The 27535-nt window shown below is 35.1% G+C and overlaps 1 protein-coding gene across 3 annotated transcripts; it reads right to left on the minus strand.

The window, feature by feature from the left end:
• Positions 1 to 324: 324 nt before the first annotated feature.
• On the minus strand, positions 325 to 27535 carry LOC136028351 (uncharacterized). Of its 3 annotated transcripts, none has more exons than XM_065706139.1 (7): positions 27421 to 27535; positions 21232 to 21422; positions 17463 to 17537; positions 12490 to 12637; positions 7821 to 7960; positions 2502 to 2687; positions 325 to 1051 (listed from the first exon to the last, which is right to left on the minus strand). In XM_065706139.1, the coding sequence occupies exons 2-7, from the start codon at positions 21413 to 21415 to the stop codon at positions 870 to 872; spliced, it is 915 nt and encodes a 304-aa protein (XP_065562211.1). In that variant the 5' UTR covers positions 21416 to 21422; positions 27421 to 27535; the 3' UTR covers positions 325 to 869. The 3 variants fall into 3 exon arrangements, with proteins under 3 accessions (XP_065562211.1, XP_065562210.1, XP_065562212.1); XM_065706138.1 differs by lacking the exon at positions 27421 to 27535 and adding an exon at positions 22611 to 22765; XM_065706140.1 differs by lacking the exons at positions 17463 to 17537; positions 27421 to 27535 and adding an exon at positions 22611 to 22765.

The following is a 27535-nucleotide window of genomic DNA, read 5'->3' on the forward strand; positions in this document are numbered from 1 at the left end:
AATTTAATCTGGTTCGGTCCCTGATACACATGCCAAGTTTCATCGTCCTAGCGTGCCTGGAAGTGCCTGAAGTAGCAAAATCGGGACAGAGAGACAGACAGACAGATCGACAGAATTTGCGATCGCTATATGTCACTTGGTTAATGCCAAGTGCCATAAAAACAAATTTAAATCAAAAGCTAAAATGCAGTTTGCACAGACATCAAGACAGGAATATCAGCCAAGCTTAAATAGACATTACCAAAGCTCATAGCTTTTTATGAGGGAACTTCTAATAAATTCCCAAAAAGTAATTTAAAGAAAAAGTAAAAAATTAAAAAACAGTTCTGTTTCTCGAAAATTCGGTTTATTTTTTTAATTGCACACCTTAGATAGCAAACTATAAATTACAGAAATCTAACAAATAAAAAAAGAGCAAACAATTTTAAAGGACATGAAAATATTCAATTTATAAATGTTTTTTAGCATATTCAAGGAATCAGAGATAGTCTGATTTGGAAACATGGAGCAAAAAGAAAGAACTGATCATTCTTACTGCTTCAACATCAAATTTGAATTCAGGAATGTATTTAGTGGTTGGGGGAGACTTTGAACACATTCCCATTTAAATAAAACACATGTTCTTTTTTTAATGACAAATTTACTTCTTTTAGGACATTAAAAATTCATTGAAAAATTAGAAGGAATAGAAGATATAACTGAAATCCTTGATCTATTTTAGTCTTACAAGGAATAGATAAATGATCTTAGCTAATGTCCTTGAAAAAATGTTCTTTCATGTCCATAGTATTAAACGAATTTGAACAAAGAAAAAATGGATATCACAGAAGGACAGAGAAAAACAAAATAAAATCCTCCAATGACTGCTTCTAATAGTATCTCGCTCCTGTAGTCATATTAGCGACTAACTTTCGCATTTCTTTATCAATTTCAAACACCTGAGAATCGATGCTTTCGTATCTTAAAACATGGTACTTTGCAAATTTGTCAGCCCATTTTTTGTCCTTATCCATATCCAATAAGGCCTTCTCTATCTGTTGTCGCAGGTAAGCTAGAAAAGTTGTTAAAATCAGTATAGTGCATTTATTACTAGGGTTTAATTGCTATAGTAAAATTACTAGCCCTAAATAAATGAACATCCGGGTAGGCTTACCAAAACTAGGGTGTAGCTTTGAAAATATTCAGTTAGAAAGAAAGACAATTCTTTCCTCTCACTCAAACGTTTTTCATCCAGCTGCATCTACAGCTAGACCAAAAAACGCAACTAAGTATCTGAAACTTAGTCAAATAAAATCAAATGCTTAGTTCTATTTCTATTTCTGAATTATTTTTTTTCCGAGGACTGATAAATGAACTTGTAATCAAAAGGGATTTTAAAAGGTTCAATCAAACAATAATTGCCATCTAATTTCAAACATCTTGGAAAAGATTCAAAAATAGAAAATGATTTAGATAGTAGGTTGAAAATTTTTATTTGTGAAGAAAAAAATTAGTATCTTCAAAGGAGTTTTCAAAAAAACTTTTCTTTTCAAAAAGAGCAACTTAATCAGAGAAAGATCATGTTATCTATATTTCGCTTTTTAAGCGAAATATAGAAAACTACGATAAACAAAAAATAAAGAAAACTACCTATTAAGAACCATTTAATATTTTTTATTCAGCCAAATCGATATAGATTTATTTCAAAAGCAGGAAAGGGTGAAATCAAAGCTTCGAAAAAATGTATACATATATATATATATATATATATATATATATATATATATATATATATATATATATATATATATATATATATATATATATATTTAAGACGGCAAAAATTACAGATATTTTAAATTGCAAGAGGCGTGGGACCGAAGGCTACCTCGCACAAGACGAGTTCTTTTTAAACGAAAGAGCAACCAAAAAATTGTTTGTCCATTTCCTTGTCATTAAAACAGCAAAAATTGTAAAAAAAACACGCATTTAATGTAGTACCTTTGTACCTTGGGTTTTTCTTTTTAAAATATAAAATAGACTAGAAAATTAGATTTGTTTTATGCTCTCACTCTGGCAATACGAAAAAAATATACAACAAAGGAAAAAACTTAATAATTGGCCGATATTAGCGAAGATTCTTTTTTAATTCCTATAGAAAAATGTAAAAGGGTTATTTTGAATCTTTTTGTTCACCAAATATAGCTTCAGCCATTAGAAAATTGTCTCGCTGAAAATATGCTAGAATCTTCAATTACATTAAATTTCGCATTTAATGTGAAAATGTGACCACATTTTCTTGCAAATTCGAAAAAGACTGAGGCTCAAAGGAAAATACTTCCTAGGCCAAGTCCCAATGTTTAAATGAAGCAGTTTGAAATTAAAGCTCATTTCAACAACAAATTAGGATTCAACCGGGATATTTTTTTTTGGGGGGGAGGCAAAATAAAAATGGATTTTTGCCCGAAAGTTTGGCCATACCAATAATTATATATTCATATAATACTAAAGCAAGCACTCACCATCCATGGTTGCTCTAACCACAATAGGATGCGGGGGAAGAGGCCCCAGGGTATCAAGGATATGGATTTCACTTCGCATTGCAGGATGCTGATCGAGTGCGTTCTGCAAAGCCAATGAATCAACTGCTGCCAATTCTGCCTGTTTTAAGCTTACCATCTCAATAGATGCAAGATGACTCCCAGAATCTAAAATAAAATTTAAATATATAGAAACGATTACAAAAACTACCATGGGGGACTGGAAATTTCCAGTACCTGAGATAATTGATATAACTTTAGTATAAATAGAAGCTCCATTTGCTGCGAAGGTGGTTACGCAGCCCCGATTCAGTCTATGTGGAAGGGACGCACCTTTGAATTACTTCTTTATGTGCCACTACTTGACACAAATTGAAAAAAATACACTACATTTTACGTGGGGGTAGCATTAATTAATCGACTTGCCTGGAAAAATTAGAAAAAATTGGGTATTTTTAACTTACGAACAGGATATCGGATCTTAATGAAATTTGATATTTATTATGGTATTGTGTCTCAGAGCTCTTATTTTAAATCCCGACCAGATTCGGTGACATTGAGAGGAGTTGGAGGGGAAAACCTAAAATTTTGGAAAACGCTTAGAGTGGAGGGATCGGGATAAAACTTGGTGGAAAAATAAGCACAAGTCCTAGATACGTGATTGACATAACCGGAACGGATCCGTTCTCTTTGGGGGAGTTGGGGAGGGAGGGTTAATTCTAAAAAATTAGAAAAAATGACGTATTTTTAACTTACGAAGGAGTGATCGGATCTTCATAAAATTTCATATTTAGAAGGACCTCGTAACTTAGATCTCTTTTTTGAATCCTGCCGGATCCAGTGACGTTGGGAGAGTTGGGGGGGACCGGAAATCTTGGAAAACGCTTAGAGCGAAGAGATCAGGATGAAACTTGGTGGGGAGAATAAGCAAAAGTCCAAGATACGTGACTGACATAACCAGACCGGATCCGCTCGCTTTGGGGGAGCTGGGGGGCGGTTAATTCGGAACAATTAGAAAAAATGAGATATCTGTAACTTACGAACGGGTGATCAAATTTTAATGAAATTTGATATTTAGAAGAATCTTGTGCTTCAGAGCTGTTATTTAAATCCCGACTGGATCTGGTGACATTGTGAGGAATTGGGGAGTAGGCGGAAATCTCGGAAAACGTGAAAATTGAGGTATCTTTATTTTACGAATGGGTGATCAGACCTTAATGAACCTTGATATATAGAAAGATCTTATGTCTCAGATGCTTCATTTCAACTCGAATCGGATCTGGGGACATAGGGGTTTAGAAGGGGGAAACAGAAATCTTGTAAACCGGAAATCTTGGAAAACGCTTAGAGTGGCGAGATCAGGATAAAACTTGATAGGAAGAATAAGCACAAGTTCTAGATAAGTGATTGACATAATTGGAGCGGATCCGCTCTCTTCGGGGGAGTTGGGGGGAGGGGATTTCCCGTGCTTTGGCGAGGTGCTTCTGGACGTGCTAGGACGATGAAAATTTGTAGGCGTTTCAGTGACCTGCACAAATTGACTTGATAACAGTCGTTTTCCCGATTCGATTATCTGGGGGCTGGAGGGAGAGGGAAAATTGAAAAAATGAGATATTTTTAACTTACGAATGGGTGATTGGATCTTAATGAAATTTCATATTTAGAAGTACCTGGTATCTCAGAACTCTTATTTAAAATCCCGACCGCATCCGGTGATATTGGGGGAGTTGGAGGGGGAAACAGGAAATCTTGGAAAACGCTTATAGTGGAGAGATCGGGATTAAACTTGGTGGGAAGAATAAGCACAAGTCCTTGATACGTGATTGACATAACTGGACTGAATCAACTCTCTTTGGGGGAGTTGGGAGGGGGGGGTTAATTCAGAGAAGTTAGAAAAATTGAGGTATTTTTAACTTTTGAACGGGTTACCGGATCTAAATAAAGTTTGATATTTAGAAGGAAATCATGTCTCAGAGCTCTTATTTTAGAACCCGACCAGACCTGATGACATTGGGGGGAGTTGGAGGGGGACACCGGAAATGTTGGAAAACCCTTAGAGTGGAGAGATCGGGATGAAACTTGATGGGTAAGAATAAGCAAATGTCATAGATACGTGATTGAGGTAACCAGACAGGACCTGCCCTCTTTGGGGGAGTTAGGAGGGAGTTCCAGTGCTTTGGCAAGTTCGGTGCTTCTGGGCGTGCTAGGACGAACAAAATTTGTAGGCGTGTCAGGGACCTGCACAAATTGACTTGATAGTCGTTTTCCCCGATTCGACCATCTGAGGGGCTGAAGAGAGAGGAAAAATTAGAAAAAATGAAGTATTTTTAACTTACGAGTGGGCGATCGGATCTTAATAAATTTTTATATTTAGAAGGACCTCATGTCTCAGAGCTCTCATTTTAAATCTCGACCGGCATTAAGCCTCTGATTTTCCTTTTAAATCGATCTATTGATTCTTAGAATTTTGCTAAAGCTCATGTCATATGAGCTCTTGACTCTTAGCTCTTCCGACCTCGTCACAAGTGCCATATGAGCTCTTAGCTCTTGTTGTATTTAAAACCCAAAATTTTTATTGGATTTCTTGTGTTCACCTGGTGAGGCTCTAGACCCACCAAACCAGTCATCACAGGTAGCTAATAGATATCCCTAGATTATTTTTCAAAAGCACTGAAGTTTAAAATCCTAATATATTAAATAATAATCAAACGTGTATTCTTAAAAAAGTCCTAGAAACAGAACTTTTACACAGAAAAAGAATTATTACAAAAAACATTGATACAAGCCGGAATGTTTCGGTAAAAAATCCGAAAGGCTTTATTGCAAGACATAACACATTATCAAAAAACCAAGCTTAAAAAAAATGAAGAAACGAAACAAATACAATAAAAAAATAAAACCGAATAAAATAGGGACTGTAGTCGAATACTGTATTCATTACCTATGCAACAATAAACAAAGCAAAAGGCAGGGTTGTCACCTGTGTACTATTTCATGTACAGGTCCGAGTTAATCTCCTGGCTTGAGACTCTACAGTAACTAAATACTCTATATTTGACAGATAAGATAAGCCGTCAATTTTGACGGGATCATCATATTGACTTTTGTTGACAATAGGAAACATGAAATATTAAACAAGGTATTAATAAAGGAGTTAAAAGTGGGCACTAAAAGATCGAAAAATAATAAGCCTTAAGATTTCAAGCACACAGCCCTTCATTAAAATTTTTTTTATACGATTGTGGCTATGAAGCTAATGACAAGATAGTGAAAATGGGAATACGATTTGTCACAAAGAAGAAGTAGCCATAATAAATAATGAAAAGAAGAAAGAAGGACAAGCAATAAAGAGGATTCTGAGTGACAAATTCTTAAGATAAAATTAATCAGTCTTTTATTTTGGATTTCTATTTTAAAATCTTGTTTACGCCTTAGGTATAATCGTTTAAAAACAAAGTACAGGTAAAGAATAGCCGTCCGGGCTAAGTGGTTGGCACGCTGGGTAGGGAGTCTTCTGTCCGAGGGGCACCAGTTGGATCCTTGGCGTGGCCGGTTATTTGCTTTAGGACGGGGGTCAGTGGCGTTACTCTGTAAGCTCAGCCAGAGTCGAACCAGCTCTAAATGGGTACCTCGAGAAAACTGGGAAAGGTAAGTAGGAGGGTGAGCGAAAGCACAGGATGGCTGCCCCCCCCACTGTACTTCCTGGCTGAAGGGCCACGAAACGGAGTTTAGCACCATAGGTTTGGACCTTGAGTTTCTAGTGCCGTTATACTTACTTTTTTACTTACAGGTCAAGAAATTATTATGTTAGATAGATTGAATGAACCTTTCCTGTTTTTTTCATTTTAACCTATTCTAATTTGGATTCAATCTCTTCTTCGACTCTTGCTACGAAAATTCCTTTGTCCATCATTTTTATAATTCATCAAAAAACATGTAACAGCCCAACTCAATTATCAACTATTCGTGATTAATCAGACGCTATAATCTTCGGCACCAACATATACCCCCCCCCCCAATTTTAGTGCCAAAGACTAGGGTTTCTTTTTTCAAAGAGTCTAGAAGGTGGTATTTTTGTCAATTCAGATTCCAAAAAAGTATTTTTAAATGAAAATATACAAAGAAGGGGTGGGGAGGGGGTAAAAAATCAAGAGCGACACGCATCCCTTGCATCCTCCTCTCCAATTGACGCCACTGCCTAAGTTTGAATCAAATATGACCTTTTACCGAGCTCATATAAAAAGGCAAAATATTTTCCATTTACGAAATCTAAAAAATCCTAAACATTACATGGCAAATACCAAATTTTTCATATCAAATAGTTGTGGAATGAATATTCTATTTAAAACAAATAGTTTCAATCTCAAAAGTGCTGCGCTCGCAAAAGGTATTTCATTTGAAAATTACTATAGTACAGAAATAAAAAATAGCTTAGTAACCACACACTGTTCCCAGCTTTTATGAAAGTTTTAAAATTCAAATCTTTTAAATACCAGCGACAGTTCAAGTAAAATCTTACTGTTTGAATTGGCTAGATGGAAACCCAGACAGCCAAATATATCTTGCACAAATCGCCCACTCTAATTCTTGTGAAAAAGAACCCCTTATAATTTTAATAATTAATTAATAAATCATTTACTTAACTAACATTTAAGTAGTGATAATCGAAACATTTAAATAACAAATTGAAAAATAAGTCATTAATTCAACATTAAATTGAAAACAATTGTTAAATAATGAAAATTCTGTTAAAATTTTGCGTGAGACACGGAGGGTGAAGGGGAACTAATCAAGATTTTTCCCTGGGTACAAGAGATGCCAGAACCGCCACGTTAGTGAAGTTACGATAAGTTAATCCCATCATCCTTAGTCTTTCGTATCTTACTTCCCTAATAACTCCCCGCTTTTTGTATGCACTTTTTGGCAGTAGCATTGAACAAACAAAAATAAAAACACGGGAGGAGATAAGCAAAAAAAATTAAAAATATAAGGCATCAAATCGCTTCAGAAGGTATAGTTAAATTCATGGATCAACTGATTGTTAATACTTGTATTTTTACGGACGAACACGTCTTCAAATTTAGCCAAAAGGTTTTATCTATTTTGATAGTTAAATCTGGCAACACTGATGATATTGTAGAATCGCCCTAAAAGCTTCAAAATTTGCAGAAAATCATAAATTTCAGGTATAAAAAGTTCTAAGACGGGTCCAGGGGACTGAGAGTATTTTTGTTCTGATATTATTGGTACTTCAAAAGGTAGTTGTATCGTGCAATTACCCAAAGAAACGTTTTGGCTTACCCAAAACGTTCCCAAAGAAAGCTGCACTTTCTCCATGGTCTCTTACAGCTTTCAGCAATGCAATATAGCCACTCAAAGATGATACCTCAGGTCGTGCTAGACGGCATCCACGAAGGTCGATTAGCTCTTTTATCCTTTCCCTATAATAAAGAAATACTAAATTGCATTTTAAGCAAGGACACGTTGAAAAGAATTACTTTCAAACAACGCTATCTACATTGAACAGTTCAGGGTGTATGACGATTGAATGATGACCAAAATTAAAACAAAAAAAAATTAAAACAAGCTAGGAGAGGTTGGGGTTGAACAGGACGTGGCTTAAACTGGACACCCTCAATTGCTTAGATGCACCATTTGGGGAATAATTTCACAATAATTTGGGAGAGTGCTTACAAAGTGCAATACAAAGTATCTTACCTTCAGTTTCAGAAACAAATTTCTAATTTGGTTGATTTATCCTTTCAAAAGTTGAACTACAAAAACTGTTTTAGGTAGCTTATTTTTTTTTCTGGCATCTTGCAAAAAGTTGTGCCAAGCTGTAAGTATAATGCCTAAATTTTTTTCGCTAGTTTCTCTAAATTCTTTTGTCATTCTAGAATCAAAAAAAGTTGCGCTATCTTCTTTAATGCTATTTACCCGGATGTATTTCTCAGTGAGATTGTGAAGGGGGCAGGGGGGGGGGGGGTTAATCCCAGATACGTTGCCTGGTTCTAGACCCCAGTCCCAGTGGTTCTAATGACCCAATCAACTGACCCCAGTCCTGCTCCCAGGCCATCAACCACTAACCCAAAAGGTCAGTTTGGAAGAATAACCCCAGAAATGATTAGACCTTTCCCGCTTATGGGATATCTCCACGCAAGTTCTAAGGCAGAGAGCTTGCCGCAGAGCTCTCAGGCAGTAAGCACCTCAAAACAGACAAAACGAGGATACTCAATATACTACAATAGAGGCGAAAATGCATGGAAACGGAAAGAAAAAACACTAAGGAGGCGCCCGTTCGTCTGATGAATTATCGCATCTTGGTGAAGAAGACAATAATGCTGACCTGTCGTTCAGTCTATCTTCCTTGTCAGTAAGAAATTACGTTCTTATCAAGTTCCAGCTCGAGAAGTAAGCCCGCTGCTATCTTGGCTTAGTGCAGGAGATTACAATCGGTGAAAATGCGATTAGAATCATTTGCAAGCAGAGCAAAAGGTTTGTCTTCCCGAGGCAGAAGATGTTGCAGGAGTGAATTTTCCTGATATTTTACAGTCTGCCAAAACCTTTTTCCTGTCGAGGAATCAGCAAAGGGCCTCAAAGTTTTCGCTAGGAACTTGATTTTTCACAACTAATATGTCTTAATCAACCAGGCTTATAATTTTGTACTCTATTCAAAGTAAAAAAAAAAAAAAAATGCTGTTTATGGAAAAATTTACTGTTTCTACAGAACTGCCGGTAGGTTTTGACAATTTTTGTAGATTATCCGGCTCAAGGCCTAGCGCGTTCAATCCAGCCTCACTTGGTGGGGTCGGTTCAGACACTGACCAGAAATTTTTAATGTAGATTTTGATAAAATTCGAAGAACAAGATATCTGAAAAAAACATCAAGCATTCCTTATTCTGAGAGATATCTAGAGACCATAAATTTTCGAATCTCTATTCATAAACAAATGAGATATTTTTTATCGGCCAAATTTGTCCAGTTCAACCGTGACATCTCCTATATGTTACCGTGAATGTCTGAAATCGGTAAATACTGACATTCACCAATGATTGTCCGAAACATTTTTTTTTTCCTCAGATTTAGTCAATGGTGCCAGTCAACTTTTTCAGTTTTATGCAAGGTTTGGTGGTTACAGGTTAAGTTTTTAACCCATTTCTGAGATTTATAACCTAATATGACCTAACCCAGTGGCAGATCCAGGGGCAGGAGGTGACCCCCCTCCCCAAGATTTTTTCTGGTGCTCTCATTCCCGTTTTTTTTTTACTATTCTTTTCAGAAGAAATTTGTCAATTTGGTCAAATATTGGCACCTTTGTCAGATTGACCCCCACTCTGAGATTTCGCTCATTGGCACCTTTGTCACATTGGACCTCCTCCAAAATTTTTCTATAGATCTGCTCTTGACCTAGACCAAGCTAACCTAACTTTAACTTTAACCATCATTGCTTGCATCAGACTGAAAAAGCTGATTTGCAAAGCCAATTGAATCAAAGCAGAGAAAAGGGAATTTCGGACATTCACCAGTGAATGCCGACATTAGCCAGATTTCTGACATTCACAGTGACATATACACACATATAAGGAATTTGCTTTTCACAGTAAGTATAATGTGCCGGGGTTTTGGGTAAGGGACAAAACATCCACAAAATGGTGATTGAGTTTCTAGAATTAAAATTACAAATCAAATACAGCACTTCAGAGTGCGATAACCATGCAGCTGAATTCCCAAGTTCCCTTTTACAAAAAAAATTTCATTAAAAAAAAACTATTGAGGCTGTGATGTTTTCAAAGGACGTATGAAATATTTTTATGCAATCTAAACCATCCGTTTAAAGCTAGGACCACTGGAGTTGTTACTTCAATATATTTTCCAGTTCTTGGCTTATTCTGTAAAGCGAAGTTGTTTAGTATTTCCCTAAAATTGGTTATTTTCTTTTCTCTCCATCGAAAAATTTGAAATAGTTGAGAGGCGAAGCCCTTAAAAACCAAGTCATTCATTCTTAGCTTTCGAGACAATGGCCTTTTCCTCAAACGACTTTTGTTCTACGTTATTGGCTAGAAAATTTTGCAAAATCACAAGACATCTAATTTGCATTCTTGTTCGAAAAAGAACATTTTTTTATTATTTTCTCTACAAAAGTATCGCTTAAGCCAAATCGTTCGAACCTAAATCATTGCAAAGATTGTGTTAGAATTTTGGATAGGCAATACTAAAATTCTTCTTCATCATTCCTTATTAGGAAAAAATTCATATGAATGGCAGTGAGTATGAAAGAATATATGGAAATTCTAACCACTAGACAATATGGGATAAGCAAATTAGGGGACAAACGGGTTTCAACCGGTAGCCTGTCAATTTGCAGTCGAAAGCTCTACCACTGAGCTATGGGTTATCCCGGTTACAGACCAGAACAGACCTAAGAACAGGTTGAGACGCCTTGTCTTACGATGGAAGAAACAAAATTATAATCGTATTTGCGATATCGGTATACAAATCGGTAATAATTGAGCTAAGAATTCGCACACTATATCACCGCATGTTGAACTGTGGTATAAAGAGTCAAAAATTAAAACTTTTGTACACTGATGATAGGCAAAGAGCGACCATGGATAAAGTTATAAGTGAAGGAGCTACGTGTCTGTCTTGTTAACAAACGATTGCACAAAATGAGGTAGCTCGTCAGAAAAAGGTTAGTGGTGAACTAATAGAAGATTACATAGTCAAATTTTGACGTTAAAGGTAACAGATAGTATGAGGGACAGATAGGAGAATAATTTTTAGCACCTTAACATAGGTTTCACAGGAATAAAAGACTAACCCATACCCATAACCTAATCTATTGACACTAGAGCACTACCAAGAAAACTAGAAACATCTAGAGCATGCTTAATTGGAAATCTGAATTTCAATTAAAAGCATGTTTGGATGCTTAATTAGGTATTTTTTTTTTTAACTGTTTTTTAACCTTGGTTCACACTGCTGCATTTTCAAGGGATAACAGTTTTGTGTCACCCGTCAAATATCGTTTGTATTTTACTTCAAGTTTATGCGTCAGAAATTTTTTAGCTAAATTGTGAAAAACATATTCATTATTTTAAATTAGAGCCTTTTCTGGAACATTCAATGGAAATAACTGAGAAACTAATCATATTTTCAGGACTAATCTCAATAAATGAAAAAGGACATGACGGCTATTCAAAGAAACAATAAATCTTCAAGAGCCGGGAGGATATTTCCATGGAAGTGTACATAGAAGTTAAGAGGTATAGTTTTAATAAGACATAGGAATCATAGCCTAAATTCTTTCTTTTGTGTTCTAGAACTGGATTTAGCCTGAGCCTATGGCTATACTTTTTGAACGTGGCATACTAGTTTTCGCGTGTCAACGGCTGCAAGGAACCGTTTCTGTGTCATCATTTTCGCAAATTTCCTGTATCCGTGAGCCATTTTACATAAAAAATGTATTAGGGTAGGGGTGGATATAGAGCAAAATATTGGGGGGGGGGGGCCAATGTGACAAGGGCACCAATAATTGACCAAATTGACAAATTAATTAACAAAAATGAGTAAAAAACATAAAAAAAGGAATTGCGCTCCAGAAATTCTTAGGGGGCACCAAACCCCCTGAATTTTCCAGAGCAGTGGCAAGATTTGGTCTAATTTGGCTATTCCCAGACATATTTTGGCTATTTATCTGAAATAGTTGAGGCTCCGTAAGTGCCAAAATCAAAGGCTTATTCACTTCTAGAGATACAGTCATTCTGTACATGAGAACCAGGGATCTACCAACTTGTAAATAATTAAACCAAGGACTTGTGCATTATATCAGTCACAAGGTCCATGGCAATAATTATACTAAGTGCATGCTTACTGTATCGCCTGACCTTATCCTCAGGTGCAAGATTTTAGGAGGCAAAAAATTGTGCAGGTGATATAAAACCCAATAGACTGGATGAAGACACTTACTTATCAGCAGATGAAATGATCAGATCAGACCAATATCCAAGCCCATCACCTTTCTTAGGGTGTTGACAGACAGCACCAACTGGTAGAAGGGTCCAATCTGGGTCATCTGTTGCGCTTAAATGTTGAAATGAAAAGCTTGATATGAACGCTGGAATATATTAAATAATAGACTAATGAATATTGAAAGTGCAAAACATATATTGAAAGAATTTATTTTCAAAAGAACTTGATTCAAAATGCTCCCTTCACAAGACTACTCTAAAGATCTTCCCTCCTAAAAAAAAATCCAAGTAAAAGGGACAAAGGACTAATATCTCTGTAGTTGGAACAGTTGTTAGATGAGAGTTTTTTGTTTTTTTTATAGCTTTTGTAAATGATTTTTGGTTGATAATTATAGGATTGTAGGATTTCCCTTCTGGTTGTGTGCATATATTTTATAATCATTAGTAAAATAAACAAGTAAAAAATAAAAATAAAACTAATATTGCGGATGAAGTCCGTTTATTCCTTGTGATTTCTCATGTGGTTGTGTGCATATATTTTATAATCATTAGAAAAGTAAACAAATAAAAATAAAGTATAACTAATATTGCAAGTCAAGTCCCTTTATTCCTTGGAAATATCCCCTGATCTCCCAAACACTTACTTTGATTTTTAGGGACAAGAGTAGCAAGCTCTTTCTAGTACCACAACATCTTTTTCTTTGTACGCGTGGACAAGAATATTTGAAAACAAAGATTAAAAAGCTAGATTCATAATATCTTTTCCTAAAAACAGGCCCAATTTTACTTTATAAACTAAAATTTACGTAATTTTTTTAAAAGAAAATTTGCCTAAAAAGACAAATTTAGGAAATGCACTCAATTTCAAAAAGATAGTTGAAACTCCTCAAGAACAGAAAAAGTGAAAAAAAGAAATGTCAAATTTTACGGAAAAATGATGCAAATGCTTACAGAAATGGGCCACAAAGGTTTTTTTCTAGATCAGCAGAATAAATTCATGGTAAAGTAGTTGGCTAACTGTAACATTTTCAAGATATTTAAATAACTACGTAGTAATTCCACCATTAAAATCAAAATGTAACCTTTGCGATTCAGAATGGCGTAAATGTAACAGAATGGTGTAAGTAAAGTTGTGATCATATATTGCAACCTGGCACTCTCTTTCAAATCAGTGGCAGTTTTAGGCTTCGTAATCTCGGAAAGGAGGGGCAAGGTATATCACAGGAATCTTAAAATATAAAATAAAGGAAACTTAATGTCGGATGTAAGGAAGACTGGGGTACAGATGGCGGGGGAAGATACCCCCTGCCCAGGACTAGAGCCACATTTGCTTTAAATATCAAGAAAATCCAACCGTCTTAAGTTCTTTTCTAGAATATTTCGTAGCACAAGAACATAACGAACATAAACGACCATAGCGATCATAAAGAACATAATGAGCTTCCGCTATGCCACTGCTATTTTAAATATAAAAAAATAAGTTTTTTTTTAACTGCAAGTAAGGAGCGACATTAACACTTAAAACGAACAGAAATTATTCCGTATATGAAAAGGGTTGTCCCCTCCTCAACGCCTCGCTCTTTACGCTGAAGTATTTATTGTTTTAAAAAGTTTAGTTGTGAGAAAGAGTCAAACTTTAACGTAAAAAGCGAGGCGTACTAGCCACTAGTACGCTAGCAGCCACAACCACCACTAGCAGCAACATCATTTTCTTTGCTGGCGGCTTCTGTTCATTTCAGGTTTAAATTCGTTGTTTATTGGAAGTCACTATTTATTTATCTACTCAGTATTTGCCTTGAAAAATGATAGATGGCTTTCTCTGCATTCAATATAGCTTATTACAGTTGAGTTAATACTTCCAGGTGTCTTAAATAGTACGTCGCCTCAGTTTATTTGTAGAGTAGCAAGGTATCGGGAAATTTTGTTAAATAAATAAAATAATAATAAATAAATTAATAAAAAAATCTTAGTATAAAGTAAATGCAATATTTGTCTTTTTCCGAGTGTTAAGTGTTTTTTTCAAGGACCTTTTTTTAAGTATTAAGTGCTAGTATTAGGTTGATACAGTTTTTCATTTAAGCGTTTTATAATGATCGCTGATCAAAGTTTATGTTATTTGCGTCTTTCGTTCATGCGATTATACTGTGTTCATGGCTGTATATTTGGCTTTAAAATACGCTTATCTATATATAGTCAAATAATATATAGTCAAATATATATAGTCAAATATATATAGTCAAATATATAGTCAAATATATAGTCAAATATATATAGTCAAATATAGTCAATATATAGTCAAATATAGTCTATATATATAGACTATATCAAATATAGACTATATCAAATGTAGTCTATATATATATAGTCAAATATAGTCTATATATAGTCAAATATATAGCTTATCTATAGTCAAATAATCTAGCTTTTCCTTTCTATACGCCTATACTGCTCCTATTCTTATGAAAAAAACATTAGATTCAAAATCTTACTGGTTTATAGCAATCTTAAGAAAGGACCTAAAGAAAGTTCCTAAGAGGAAGATTTTTAATTTAGCCAGGCAGATAAATATACCAAAAATTTTCTATCAAGAAATGAACGAATTGGAGCTTATTGACCTCTGGCGCACAAAAGCAAATAATTAATTTAATAGGCCTAGGTTTTCCCTATGTTTAGTAAGCGCTATGGGTAGCAATTCAATAAATGCAATTACCTATTCAACGCTAAAATTTACAAAAATGAATTGCAATAATTTTATTGAACAGGATTTGACAGAATAACCACCTCAAGGAGACAACTACAGATAAATTTGCAGTGCCAGACACAAAATCTAGAGAGGGAGCTACGCATCTCTCTTGTCAAAGTTCGCAAACGATGGAACAAGAAGAGATGGCGTCAGAAGAGTGAGCAAATAAACTTTTTGAAGATACGCTACATCTTTGACGTTATATCTACATATACATCTACATCTCTTTATACATCTACATCTACATGTACGCTATATCTACATACTTTGACGTTAAAGAGCAGCAAAGGTTATCGAGACTAACAGAGAGTAATCTTTAGCACCTTGATAAAATATTAATAATAATAACTGGTGCCACTGACAGTACAACGTCACCAAGAAAATTAATTTAAATGTTAATAAAAATTAAATGTTTGACAATTAATTTGATTCAAGATATTAATTTAGAGTTACTAGAATTCAACTTTCATTCAATTTTTTTTTTGATTCAATAAACTGAGCAGCTGTACCACAGAATTAGAAGAATATAATCCTTAATTGATAGAAACATATATTTGTTAGCAAATCGAACTACAGTACGCAATGCAAACTAACAAGTCCATGTTACTCAAACATTATAAAAATATTTCAATGCCCCCTCCCATTACTAAGCTTGCAAATAAAAAAAAACTAGTTGCAATACTCAGAACATATTTGATAGATTTTGGCACAATATTTCTAATATCCTTCAGCATGCCCATACACTTTGGGAAGAAGCTTTCAGCCTTGTTCCTGATAACCCAAAAAAGTATCGGGATTTATTTATACAACTCCTTACATTTGCCACACGATTCACCTATTTAAAGTGTGAGTTGAGCCCCTCCCCCTCCCCAACTAAATTCTTAGATGCATGCCTGCTTTTTCGTATGCAACCTACTCAACTTCCAACAAATAAGAACCTTAGATGATATCTCCTTCAGGTTCAGTGCAACCTAGATAGTTCCTTGAAAATCATTAAAGCGGCGTTCGGATGCCAGTCTGGTTAGTCTCGCGTGTCTTAACGGGGGTCTGTCCAGACATCAATATCAAGACTGATCCCCTTCCGTTTTAAAATTGAGTGCTTGGGTACAACATGTTGCAGTTAAGCATCTAAGTTATATATTCTTTATCTCTATGTCTAAGATTTTTAATCCTACATATAAGGAAGACTTTTGCATTACGTTTACCATTTGGGCTTAAGCGTGGTGCATATATGCATGGCAGACTGAACTTCCTTACTTAAGGCCTAGCCAAAGTCCAAGAATTTTATTCCCTAGTAAATTCTTTTTTTTAGGCGTCAACTCGGTCAAATACAAAGGCATCAGTTTTCTTCGTCGCTTCAACTAAACAAACACAAGAAGGTTGAACTTAAGGGGTTTCTCACTCAAAATTACGATTAGGCGCAGGCCATCCTTAGCAATTCTTCTTGTAATTATTTATACAATTTAATTTTTTATATGTATTTATGAACCGGCAGTTTGATGTCTGCACGCTACTTATTCTCTAGACTCTGTTTAAACAGGGCACAACTAACTAATACTTGAATGAATCGCTCCTGAACAACCCGAGTGATTAGTCCCTTGGGATAATTTATGCATTCTCATACGCACCGATTACAGCCGGATCTAGTCTTTTGAGGGGAATTTTTGCCTTCAGAACACAAATATGTAAAGTATTTGAAGGGACTGAAGCCAGGAAGTATATATTATAGAAATAAGTTTCTGATTGTTGAATAGAAAATTTTTTGCTCTATTTTTTGATACCCCACAACAACAGTGTCAAGTACAGCAATCTAGAATGCAAACCCGAAACAGGTTTTATAATTATTTTGGAATTACAAAAAAAATAATTGTCGGCTTTAAGATTTGATTAGATTAAAATATTCACCAGATTTTTTTTTCGATTGACATGAAAACCGCCGAAATAACTAATTCAGGAACGTCAGGCAAACTCCAAATGTTTAACATGGGAGGTATAGGAAGATTCCTTGAGAGTGCGTCCTGCCTTAATCAAATGCATGGCCAGGCCTGAATGTGCATGCATGGAAGTCTTATAAGACTTCCGCGTTACCTGCTTAAAGAGCCTTCGCCTCGACATAGAAAAGAATAATCAAAAATAGGTCTTGAAAATTAAATACATTCAAACAAGTCTACTCTAACTAAAAAAGCAGAATAATCCAAAAAGCAATAATCTAACATTATTAAAGTTACCCATATCAGGATATCCACCAGGGGCTGCCTCAGCTGATTTAACAGCTTTGAAACCACCTGCTTCCCCTGTCACAGCTGATGACAGTAAAAAATAAAAGAAAATCATCAGTAGGAAACAAAGTAAATTCCTTATAACTCACCAAATTACATCTATGACAAAGACAGCTTGGAAATTAAACTAACCAATGAATGTGCAAGAAAACAAGTAAGTCAATGTAGTGTAAGTAAGCTGGCTCTTTCGGCATTTTGTTCGTAACCATAAGATGAAAATCTGCTATTTCAATTAAAAAATAAAACTTTCTTTTCAAACGAAAGTAAAGAGCAATATTAAAACTTAAAAGGGCCGGAAGTTATCACTACATGAGGAAGGCTGCGTCCCCCTTGGCAGCCTGCCATTATGCTAAAGTTTTATATTGCTTTACTGAAATGAGTGCAAAAAAATGTAGTTATGGGTAAAATAAGTATTTTACTGATCAACTGCTTTATAAAACACCCAATATTACCCCAAACATAAACCTCGACAAAAAAAAATGCCTTTTTATATGTATCCATTGTTATTAAACTCCCTTTTTCAGGGATACGATTAATATTAGCATAAGTTGCTGCTTACTTACACTACAACAAGTGTACACTGAACACTTTGAATATTTTGAACTATTTTTTTGAATATTTTGAATACATTTTGAACACTGAAGGATAGCCAAAATGAACAAAATGACGAATTTGCCCCCCCCCCGATATTAAAGACTGTCTCTCCACCCATAAATTTTCGTAAATTGTTCCTTATGTTCGTGACCAGGAACTATTTGATCCGTAACGGAAAACTTATCTCGTTAGAAAGTGGGTAATGAAGAATTTAATAGAACATGTAGTGTATAAACGGAAAAGATAACAGAATACAATATTGGTTTAAGGCAACCAATATTTAGTGCCTCTAGCGCAATCTAATAGCATTTTAAGATGTGTTCCCGCTATTCTTATTTTACCTAAAAATGTTGGGTTTACTTGCTGAAGCAGAATTTATTAACTAGTAAAGCTAGGTTACTAATGATAGTATTTTAAACAGGATTTTAAGATGTGTTCCCGCTATTCCTACTTTACATAAAAATGTTGGGTTTACTTAGTGAAGCAGAATTTATTAACTAATAAAGCTAGGTTACTAATGATAGTATTTTAAACAGGATTTTAAGATGTGTTCCCGCTATTCCTACTTTACATAAAAATGTTGGGTTTACTTAGTGAAGCAGAATTTATTAACTAATAAAGCTAGGTTACTAATGATAGTATTTTAAACAGGATTTTAAGATGTGTTCCCGCTATTCCTACTTTACATAAAAATGTTGGGTTTACTTAGTGAAGCAGAATTTATTAACTAGTAAAGCTAGGTTACTAATGATAGTATTTTAAACAGGATTTTAAGATGTGTTCCCGCTATTCCTACTTTACATAAAAATGTTGGGTTTACTTAGTGAAGCAGAATTTATTAACTAGTAAAGCTAGGTTACTAATGATAGTATTTTAAACAGGATTTTAAGATGTGTTCCCGCTATTCCTACTTTACATAAAAATGTTGGGTTTACTTAGTGAAGCAGAATTTATTAACTAATAAAGCTAGGTTACTAATGATAGTATTTTAAACAGGATTTTAAGATGTGTTCCCGCTATTCCTACTTTACATAAAAATGTTGGGTTTACTTAGTGAAGCAGAATTTATTAACTAGTAAAGCTAGGTTACTAATGATAGTATTTTAAACAGGATTTTAAGATGTGTTCCCGCTATTCCTACTTTACATAAAAATGTTGGGTTTACTTAGTGAAGCAGAATTTATTAAGTAATAAAGCTAGGTTACTGATGATAATTACCAGAAACAGTTAATTTGGCGGGAAATTCAAAATAAGTCTTTTTATTCGAAGTTAACAAAAATTTTTGAAGCTTTTGAAAAGTTTCTTCAAAACAAATATAAGTTTTGAAATCTTGAGAATTTCACCAGGAATTTCCTGTTAGGTCATATAAGCAGGATTATTGTCTGTGTTAGGTCATAGAAGCAGGATTTGACTGACCTTCAAAAATATGTCACAAAAATACCGCATGAAGCAAAGTAATTTTACAAGGAAGCATAAGAGACGAGTCTCTCTCATCTTCTTTAGTATGCATGTTGTAAGATTCTATTAGCTACAAAAAATTCCTTTCATTTTTATTTTCTTATTTATTCCTGTCCCTTGCATTGATGCCAATTGAGGGACAAGGATGGACATACATCCCCGCAGTTTTTTATCCCCCCCTCCTAGATTTTAAAAAGACCTTTGTTTTGACATACCCTTTGTCGGAATTTTCCGTCAGAAAATTAAACAATTCCAACCTAGTTTTACCCTTCCAATATTTTGAGAATTGGTCCCATTGGTCCCTTGTGTTTGTATTTTCAAAATGAAAAATAGAATCAATTTTGTGCTTCAAAATAGACACCTAAACAACGTGTACATAAGCCTAAACAAAAGGTGTGTATGTGTTCCAAGAAATGCAGAAATGCTTTTAATTTTTTTTTCACCCCCCCCCCCCCACTTAGATTTTAAAAAGACCTTTGTTTTGACACACCCTTTTTCAGAATTTTCCATCAGAAAAATAAACAATTCCAACCTAGTTTTACCCTTCCAACATTTTGAGAATTGGTCCCATTGGTCCCTTGTATTTGCATTTTCGAAATTAAAAATAGAAGCAGGTTTATCTTCAAAATAGACACCTACGTGTACATAAACCTAAACAAAAGGTAATGTTCAAAAAACAACAAATGTTCCAAGAAATGCAGAAATATACATACAATTTTTTTTCTTCATGGAAATAAAATCTCTTAATTGAATAAAGTCTCAGCTATTTCCACGTCAGCTCTTCTAATCATCTCCATAAATTCACTTGTACGAAATTCAACAAAAATTAGGCAACTTTGAATTAAACTTTATTATCTGAAGTTTTAAACATAACCTAGAAAACACGATGAGTTGTGGCCAAAAAAAGGTTAAGCAACATTATTTGGTACTAAAACACATTTATATGTCATATATTCATATGAACAAAATGATAAGGCATATTTAGATTGCTAATTACAGGCTCTTACGGTTAAACTTGCGTTTCTTACAACTCATCCTTGCCCCCCCCCCTGATGGTTCCATATAGTCTTAGACTCTTAGGATATATAGACAATCAAACTAAAAAAATAAATTATTAAAATTCTTACTTTGTAATATCCATTATATTTACATTAATCAGATCACCAAGTTTCCTTCTTATTTACATTTTAATTCAATTAAAACAGTTTTTTCGAATATTCAGTACAGTCAGTTAAATTAAACTGGAAATCTCAAGTCTAAAATAGATTTCCGTTTTTTTCAACGGACCTTTCAATGGAAAGGACAATAAATATATTATTATGGCTATATATGTGGCTATCAGGAAAGGGGGGGGGGTAAACTGTCAGTGTAGCGGCTGCTATGTTGAAAAGGGGAATAAAATCATGAGTTTAATGGCGCTTTTATTTTATTTTTGTTTTGTATACAGCCTAGATCAACATACCCAGGGGGGGAGGGTGCTGAGAAGAATTATGAAAAACGCGAATAAAGCCATAAAATTAAGCATAAAATTAGCAATATAAAAATATGTCATTTTGTTCTAGCATTATCTCCTTCTGAAAAGCCGCTGTTCCGAAAGTTTACCCAAAAAAAAATCCGGAAAGCTGATTAAAAAAAAGAAATAAAAAGAAATAAAAAGACGCAATACCTATTCCAGCACTTGTACTTTTAAAGGGATCAGGCACTCCACTCTCAGGTCCAGATCCTCTCCATTCATAAAGGAGCTCACAGGGTTTATTTAGCTTACTTTCTAAGTACTCCACAATTGTTTGATATAGCTCCACTGGATGAGATGGGCACATGTAAGTCAAAATTCTCAGAGTTTCAGCCATATCGTACCTGTAAGGCAAACTTAGTTTTAAAAGATGCTAGTTGTCTAGAATTACACACAAAATGTCAAGCTAGTGAATCTTTTGAGATAGATAGCCACTAGTTCCAAGGGCACCGACTCACGAAAATGTAAGGACTAGCATGATTTTTTTCAGCTTTTTTTTGCAAAAACTAAAAAAATCAAACTCGAAGGGAAGAGATTTTATTCATTTTAAAACGAACATAGTAATAAGCCATTTTTTTAATCTAGAGAATAGAGTCTGACACCTGAGACTAGGCCCACCTAAGTTCAAATTGCTAGAAAAGAAGCTCCAATATTCGTGCTAATCAGCTGCAGAAAACACAAGACTCCCATCTCCTTCTAGCAAAATTCATTTTTTGGCTTTTGCCCATGGGTAGTCACCCCTTTGTATATTCCTAGACTTTAGTACGCTACAATCCAGAATTTAGCTGTTTGTCTACCCTTTTTATTGTGTCTCCAGTCGCTTTAGTATAACAACCCCTACTACTACCTAAGCCAAACGACGGACGTACTAACTGATAGAATCACAGTTTTATAGGTTTATTATTGCAAAAGTAACTATTTCTGTGATTGATGACAATGCAAATCAGAAACGATCACCTTTTCATTCTTTTCAGAAAACAAAAGTAAAATTTACTGCTAATACCATTTATGAAATCTTTTATAAAACTGTAAAAAATATTTGTTCACGAAAATATCACTTTATTATTCTTTTATGAAGAGACAAATGAAGATGCACAAGGAAACAGAAATGAGGAAGATACAGATGACATTTTCCAAGATTCAGGGGGGAGGCTTTTTTTACTTTAAACGAAAATTGCAGGGCAATGTTTATATTAACAGACTATTCAGGTAGCTAAGAAATAAACTTACCTTTAGCAGAATTGCACCCTGAGCCCAAGTTTAACATTCATTTGCGTCGGAAATGAACTTTACCCCAACCCCTATAATTTTTATTTTTAAACCAAGGTAGTGAAAGCGATCAAGTTTTGCTCTGATACATGGACACTTAGAAAGGCTGAAGATTTGTTAATTGTTTCCTAGAGCAATTGTCAATTTCATTTTCCTAAGCTAAACCCTTTCCGAGATAGCAAGAAGTCAATTAACTAGAATTTTACCCAATTAAACTATGCAGTATTAAAAAAAACCACTTATCAAAAAACAAGGAAACTTACAAGATTCTAATATCTTTTTCTATCCAAAATATAACACTATACCAAATTCTAATTCATGAATGCCAGAAAAGGCAAGTCATTGTCATAGGTCAACGCACACGTGTTGCTAACCCGGACTCGAAATCCAGACATACGTTGATCTTATGACTGCAAAACTTTAAAAACCAAGTTGGCTCTAAATTTAGCCGACTTAGCTAGATTGCAGATAATGCTTAAACCATGATAGAATTGATTGCAAATTCTCCCCAGAAACTATTTAACATTGAAATCTGTAAAATCTAATTGATGGTAGAATTTGTAAAAACCTAGTAAATATAAACAATAGCTTTTAATTGATCTATTAAATATCTATCTACGATAGTGTGGTAGGCTGCTAATATTTCAGTAGCTTACTGAAGAGCAGATGATTTATGAAACTTACTAAGGTGCCCGGGAGGGGGGTGTACGGTAGGGGTTTTCGTAAAACTCGATTTAAGGGTTCTGGAACTCAACTATTACAATAGTACCTGCTTTGTACTTCAGAGCTTTTCCACTTCAGAAGTGGCACCAAAAGTTTGGTTTTCAGTACTATATCACACTTACGAATGATAGAATTAAAAAAAAACACGTAGATATGAGCAATAGCTTTCAAATGAGCCATTAAACATAACTCTTTTAAGTTCTGCTTGCCCAATAGTCCCAGCTTTTCCACTTGAGACATGGCAACAAAAGTGCCGTTTTTAGTGTCATTTGGAATTTGCAGATGGTGGAATTAATGGGAAGAACATAGATATGAGCAATAAAAATCTGTTTATAAGGTTCTGGTAGCCTGTTGTTGCCACCCCTTGAGAGATGCCGCTCTAGTGCCATACGGCACTTTTAGATGGTGGAATTTATAATAAAAAAAGCACGTAGATATGAGAAATACCTTTTGAGTGAGACATTAAGCATCTCTCTATGATGGTATGGTAACCCATTAGGCTTGGAAAAAAAAGAATAAAAAACAAGAGCTAAGAGCTCATATGACATTTGTAACGAGGTCGGAAGAGCCAAGATCTCATATGGCATGAGCTCTAGTAAAATACTAAGAATCAATGGATTGATTTAAAAGGAAAATCAGAGACTTAATGCCGGTCGGGATTTAAAATAAGAGCTCTAAGACACGAGGTCCTTCTAAATATCAAAATTCATTAAGATCCGATCACCCAATCGAAGGTTAAAAATACTTCGTTTTTCTGATTTTTACTCTCCCTTCAGGTCCCCAGATGACCGAATTGGGGGAAACAACTGTTATGAATTCAATTTATCAGGTCCCTGCCACACCTGCCAATTTTCATCGTCCTAGCACGTCCAGAAGCACCGAACTTGCCAAAGGACTGGACCTCCCCCTAATTCCCCTAAAGAGAGCGGATCCAGTCCGGTTACGTCAATCACATATCAACGATATCTGCTTATTCTACCCACTAAATTTCATCCCGATCTCTCCACTCTAAGCGTTTTCCAAGATTTCCAGTTTCCCCCTCCAACTCCATCCAATGTCATCATATCTGGTTGGGATTTAAAATAAGAGCTCTGAGACATGAGTTCCTTCTAAATATGAAATTTCCTTAAGATCCGGTCACCCGTTCGTAGACTAAGTTAAAAACACCTCAATTATTTTAATTTTTCCAAATTACCCCCCCTACCCCCTAAAACGAGCGGATTCAGTCCAGTTATGTCAATCACGAATCTAGGACTTGTGCTTATTCTTCCAACCAAGTTTCATCCCCATTTATCCACTCTAAGTGTTTTCCATGATTTTCGGTTTCAAAGATTTCTGTTTCCCCCCTCCAGCCCCCTATGTCCCTGGACCCGATTCTAATTGATAATGGAGCATCTGGGACATAAGATGCTATATAGCAAGTTTCATTGCGATCCGATCACCCATACGTAAAATAAATATACCTCAATTTTCATGTTTTCCAAGATTTAAAGTTTCCCCTTCAACTCCCCCCAATGTCACCGAATCTGCTCGGGATTTAAAACAAGAGCTCTGAAGCCAACGTCTTTCTAAATATCAAATTTCACTAACATGTGATTAACCGTTCGGAAGTTACAAACACCTCATATTTTCTATTTTTTTCGAATTATCCCCCCCTCAACTCCCCCAAAGAGAGCGTCCGCTCTGGTTATGTAAGACACGTATCTTGGGCTTGTGCCTATTCTTCCCAACAAGTTTCATCCTGATCTCTCCACTCTAAGCGTTTTCTAAGTTTTCCGCCCCCCCCCCCCCTCCCAACTACCTCCAATGACACTGGATTTGGTCGAGATGTAAAATAAGAGATCTGAGTTACGAGGTCCTTCTAAACATGAAATTTCATTAAGATCTGATCACTCCTCCGTAAGTTAAAAATACTTCATTTTTTCTAATTTTTCAGAATTAACCCTCCCCCAACTCCCCCAAAGAGAGCAGATCCGTCCGTTCTGGCTATGTCAATTACGTATCAAAACCGAAGGTTTTTGACTATGCTGACTCCAATGGGACACTTTTCATTTTGATCTGACGCCACTCTCGAGGGGTTTCAGGCTTTTTTCAAAATCATAGTAAATTTATTTTCGCAATAAATTTATACTTTTAAGACGAACCGAAATAATAGTTACCATTCTTGAATCAGTGTCAGATGGCAATTTTTTTCAAAGCGCGTTTTTTAATGTTTGGTTACTATGGGTTGTTGTTCGCTCTTTACTAGGTTGCAGCTTCCGCTGCAACCAATATTTGGCACTCCCGTACAATCAAGAAGACACTCGAAAAGTTTGTTCAGTTGAATCAGCGAAAAATTGGTTTATTATATGGAGACAATTAGCTTTGGTTCACAGAAAAAAAAAATACATTGTAGTGATTTTTAAATTAAGTATTTAATATATAGAGTTGGTACTTTGGTTAGGTTATCCCCTCCCCCCTAATGTGCAAATATATAGCCTAAATTGTATTATTCCATAAATCAAATAAAAAAACTAGTTTTTAACTGCAAGTAAGGAGCGACATTAAAACTTAAAACGAGCAGTATATGAGAAGGGTTCTCCCCTCCGCAACGCCTCGCTCTTTACGGTAAAGTTTGGCTCTTCGTTACAACTCCACTTTTTCAAACAATAAATATGGAATAATTTCTGTTCGTTTTCAGTTTTAATGTCGTTGCTTACTTGCAGTTAAAAAAACTTGTTTTTTTTTATCTAATTTCTGAACGTTTTTGAATTAACGCAGGTTTTTATTTTGGCTCACTGCACATGAATAATTAAAACGAAATTAGCATTTTTTTTTCTTTTTGCAAAATGGCTTTCTCATAGTTTTGATCGGACGATTTTGATTAAAAAAGGGGTGGGGGAGGAGGCCTTGTTGTCCCCCAATTTTCGATTACTTAAAAATGCGACTAGATTTTTTATTTTTTGTACGAACGTTTTTGTTAGTAATAAGCATACGTATCTAACGAATTAACTTACGTAACGAACACTTCTATATTTGTTTATTTTCATTACGTATATGAGGGAGTTTTCCCCTGGTCAATACCTCACTCTTTACACTAAAGCTTGAATTTTATCCCAAATCTTTAAGAATGACCCCTGAATCACAAAGGCCGTAGAATAAATAGTTGAAATTACTAAAAATACTTTGGCGTAAAGAGCTAGTTATTGTGGAGGAGACGAACTCCCTTATATACGTAATATTTTATATTCGTTTTAAATTTTGATGCTACTCATTACTTCCAGGTGATTTTTTTTATTTTCTTAATGTTTTTTTTAATAATGCTAGAAAATCCTGCGCCCCCTTCATGAAAATTATCTTCCCTCTTGATAAATTCCTCCATGTAAATATACTCCCACGTAACCCCTTCCACCCGACCCACCCCAAATCCAATGCGAAAAAGTCCCCCTGAATACGTCTGTATACTTCATAATAACCATTACTATATGTAAACAGTGGTCAAAGTTTGTAACTTGCGACCCCTCTACCGGGGACTGTGGAGGATTAAGTCGTCCCCAAAGACATAGATATCATGTTTTCGGCGAAGTTGAACAGAATGGCCATCTCAAAATTTGATCCCGTGACTTTGGGGGGGGGGGGTGCGTGGGAGGGGGCCTAGGTGCCCTCCAATTTTTTTGGTCACTCAAAAAGGGCACTAGAACTTTTAATTTCAGTTAGAATGAGCCCTTTTGCGACAATATAGGACTACTGGGTCGATACGATCACCCCTGGGAAAAAACAAAACAAGAAAACGAATAAACACGCATCCGTGATCTGTCTTCTGGCAACAAATACAAAATTCCACATTTTTGTAGACAGGAGCTTGAAACTTCTACAGTAGGGTTCTTTCATACGCTGAATCTGATTGTGTGATTTTCGTTAAGATTCTATGACTGTTAGGGGGTGTTTTTCCCTATTTTCTAAATTAAGGCAAATTTTCTCAGGCTTGTAACTTTTGATAGGTAAGACTAAACTAGATGAATCTTATATGTTTAAAATCAGCATTAAAATGCAATTCTTTTAATGTAACTATTCGTATCAAAATTCTGTTTTTTAGAGTTTCGGTTACTATTGAGCCGGGTCGTTCAATAGTAACCGAAACTTACCCATTACCACGAACTGTTTGACTAAAGTGTTCAATTTTCATCCTGTTTTGGTATATTTCATTTTGACTAACCTAACTTCACTTCTCTATTGTGTTCCGGATTGTACAAAGCACCAAGAATTTTACTCCTGGATACATGCGTGGTTTTTCCACCCTCAAATACCCATAGTATCACATGCAAGTATTCACGTGACGGAAAAGTACAAAGAGAAGAAGAATTTAAAAACCTTAATCAAATGTGTCTTAATCCTTCAGTAACTCTATTGAATACTAACATTGACTAATTCTCTAGGTTACAAAACCTGAATGTAACCGCAAAATATATTAATGAGTTACTTCCTT

Source organism: Artemia franciscana, chromosome 6 (genome assembly GCF_032884065.1).
Source record: "Artemia franciscana chromosome 6, ASM3288406v1, whole genome shotgun sequence".
In the NCBI taxonomy this organism is placed as follows: Eukaryota; Metazoa; Arthropoda; class Branchiopoda; order Anostraca; family Artemiidae; genus Artemia; species Artemia franciscana.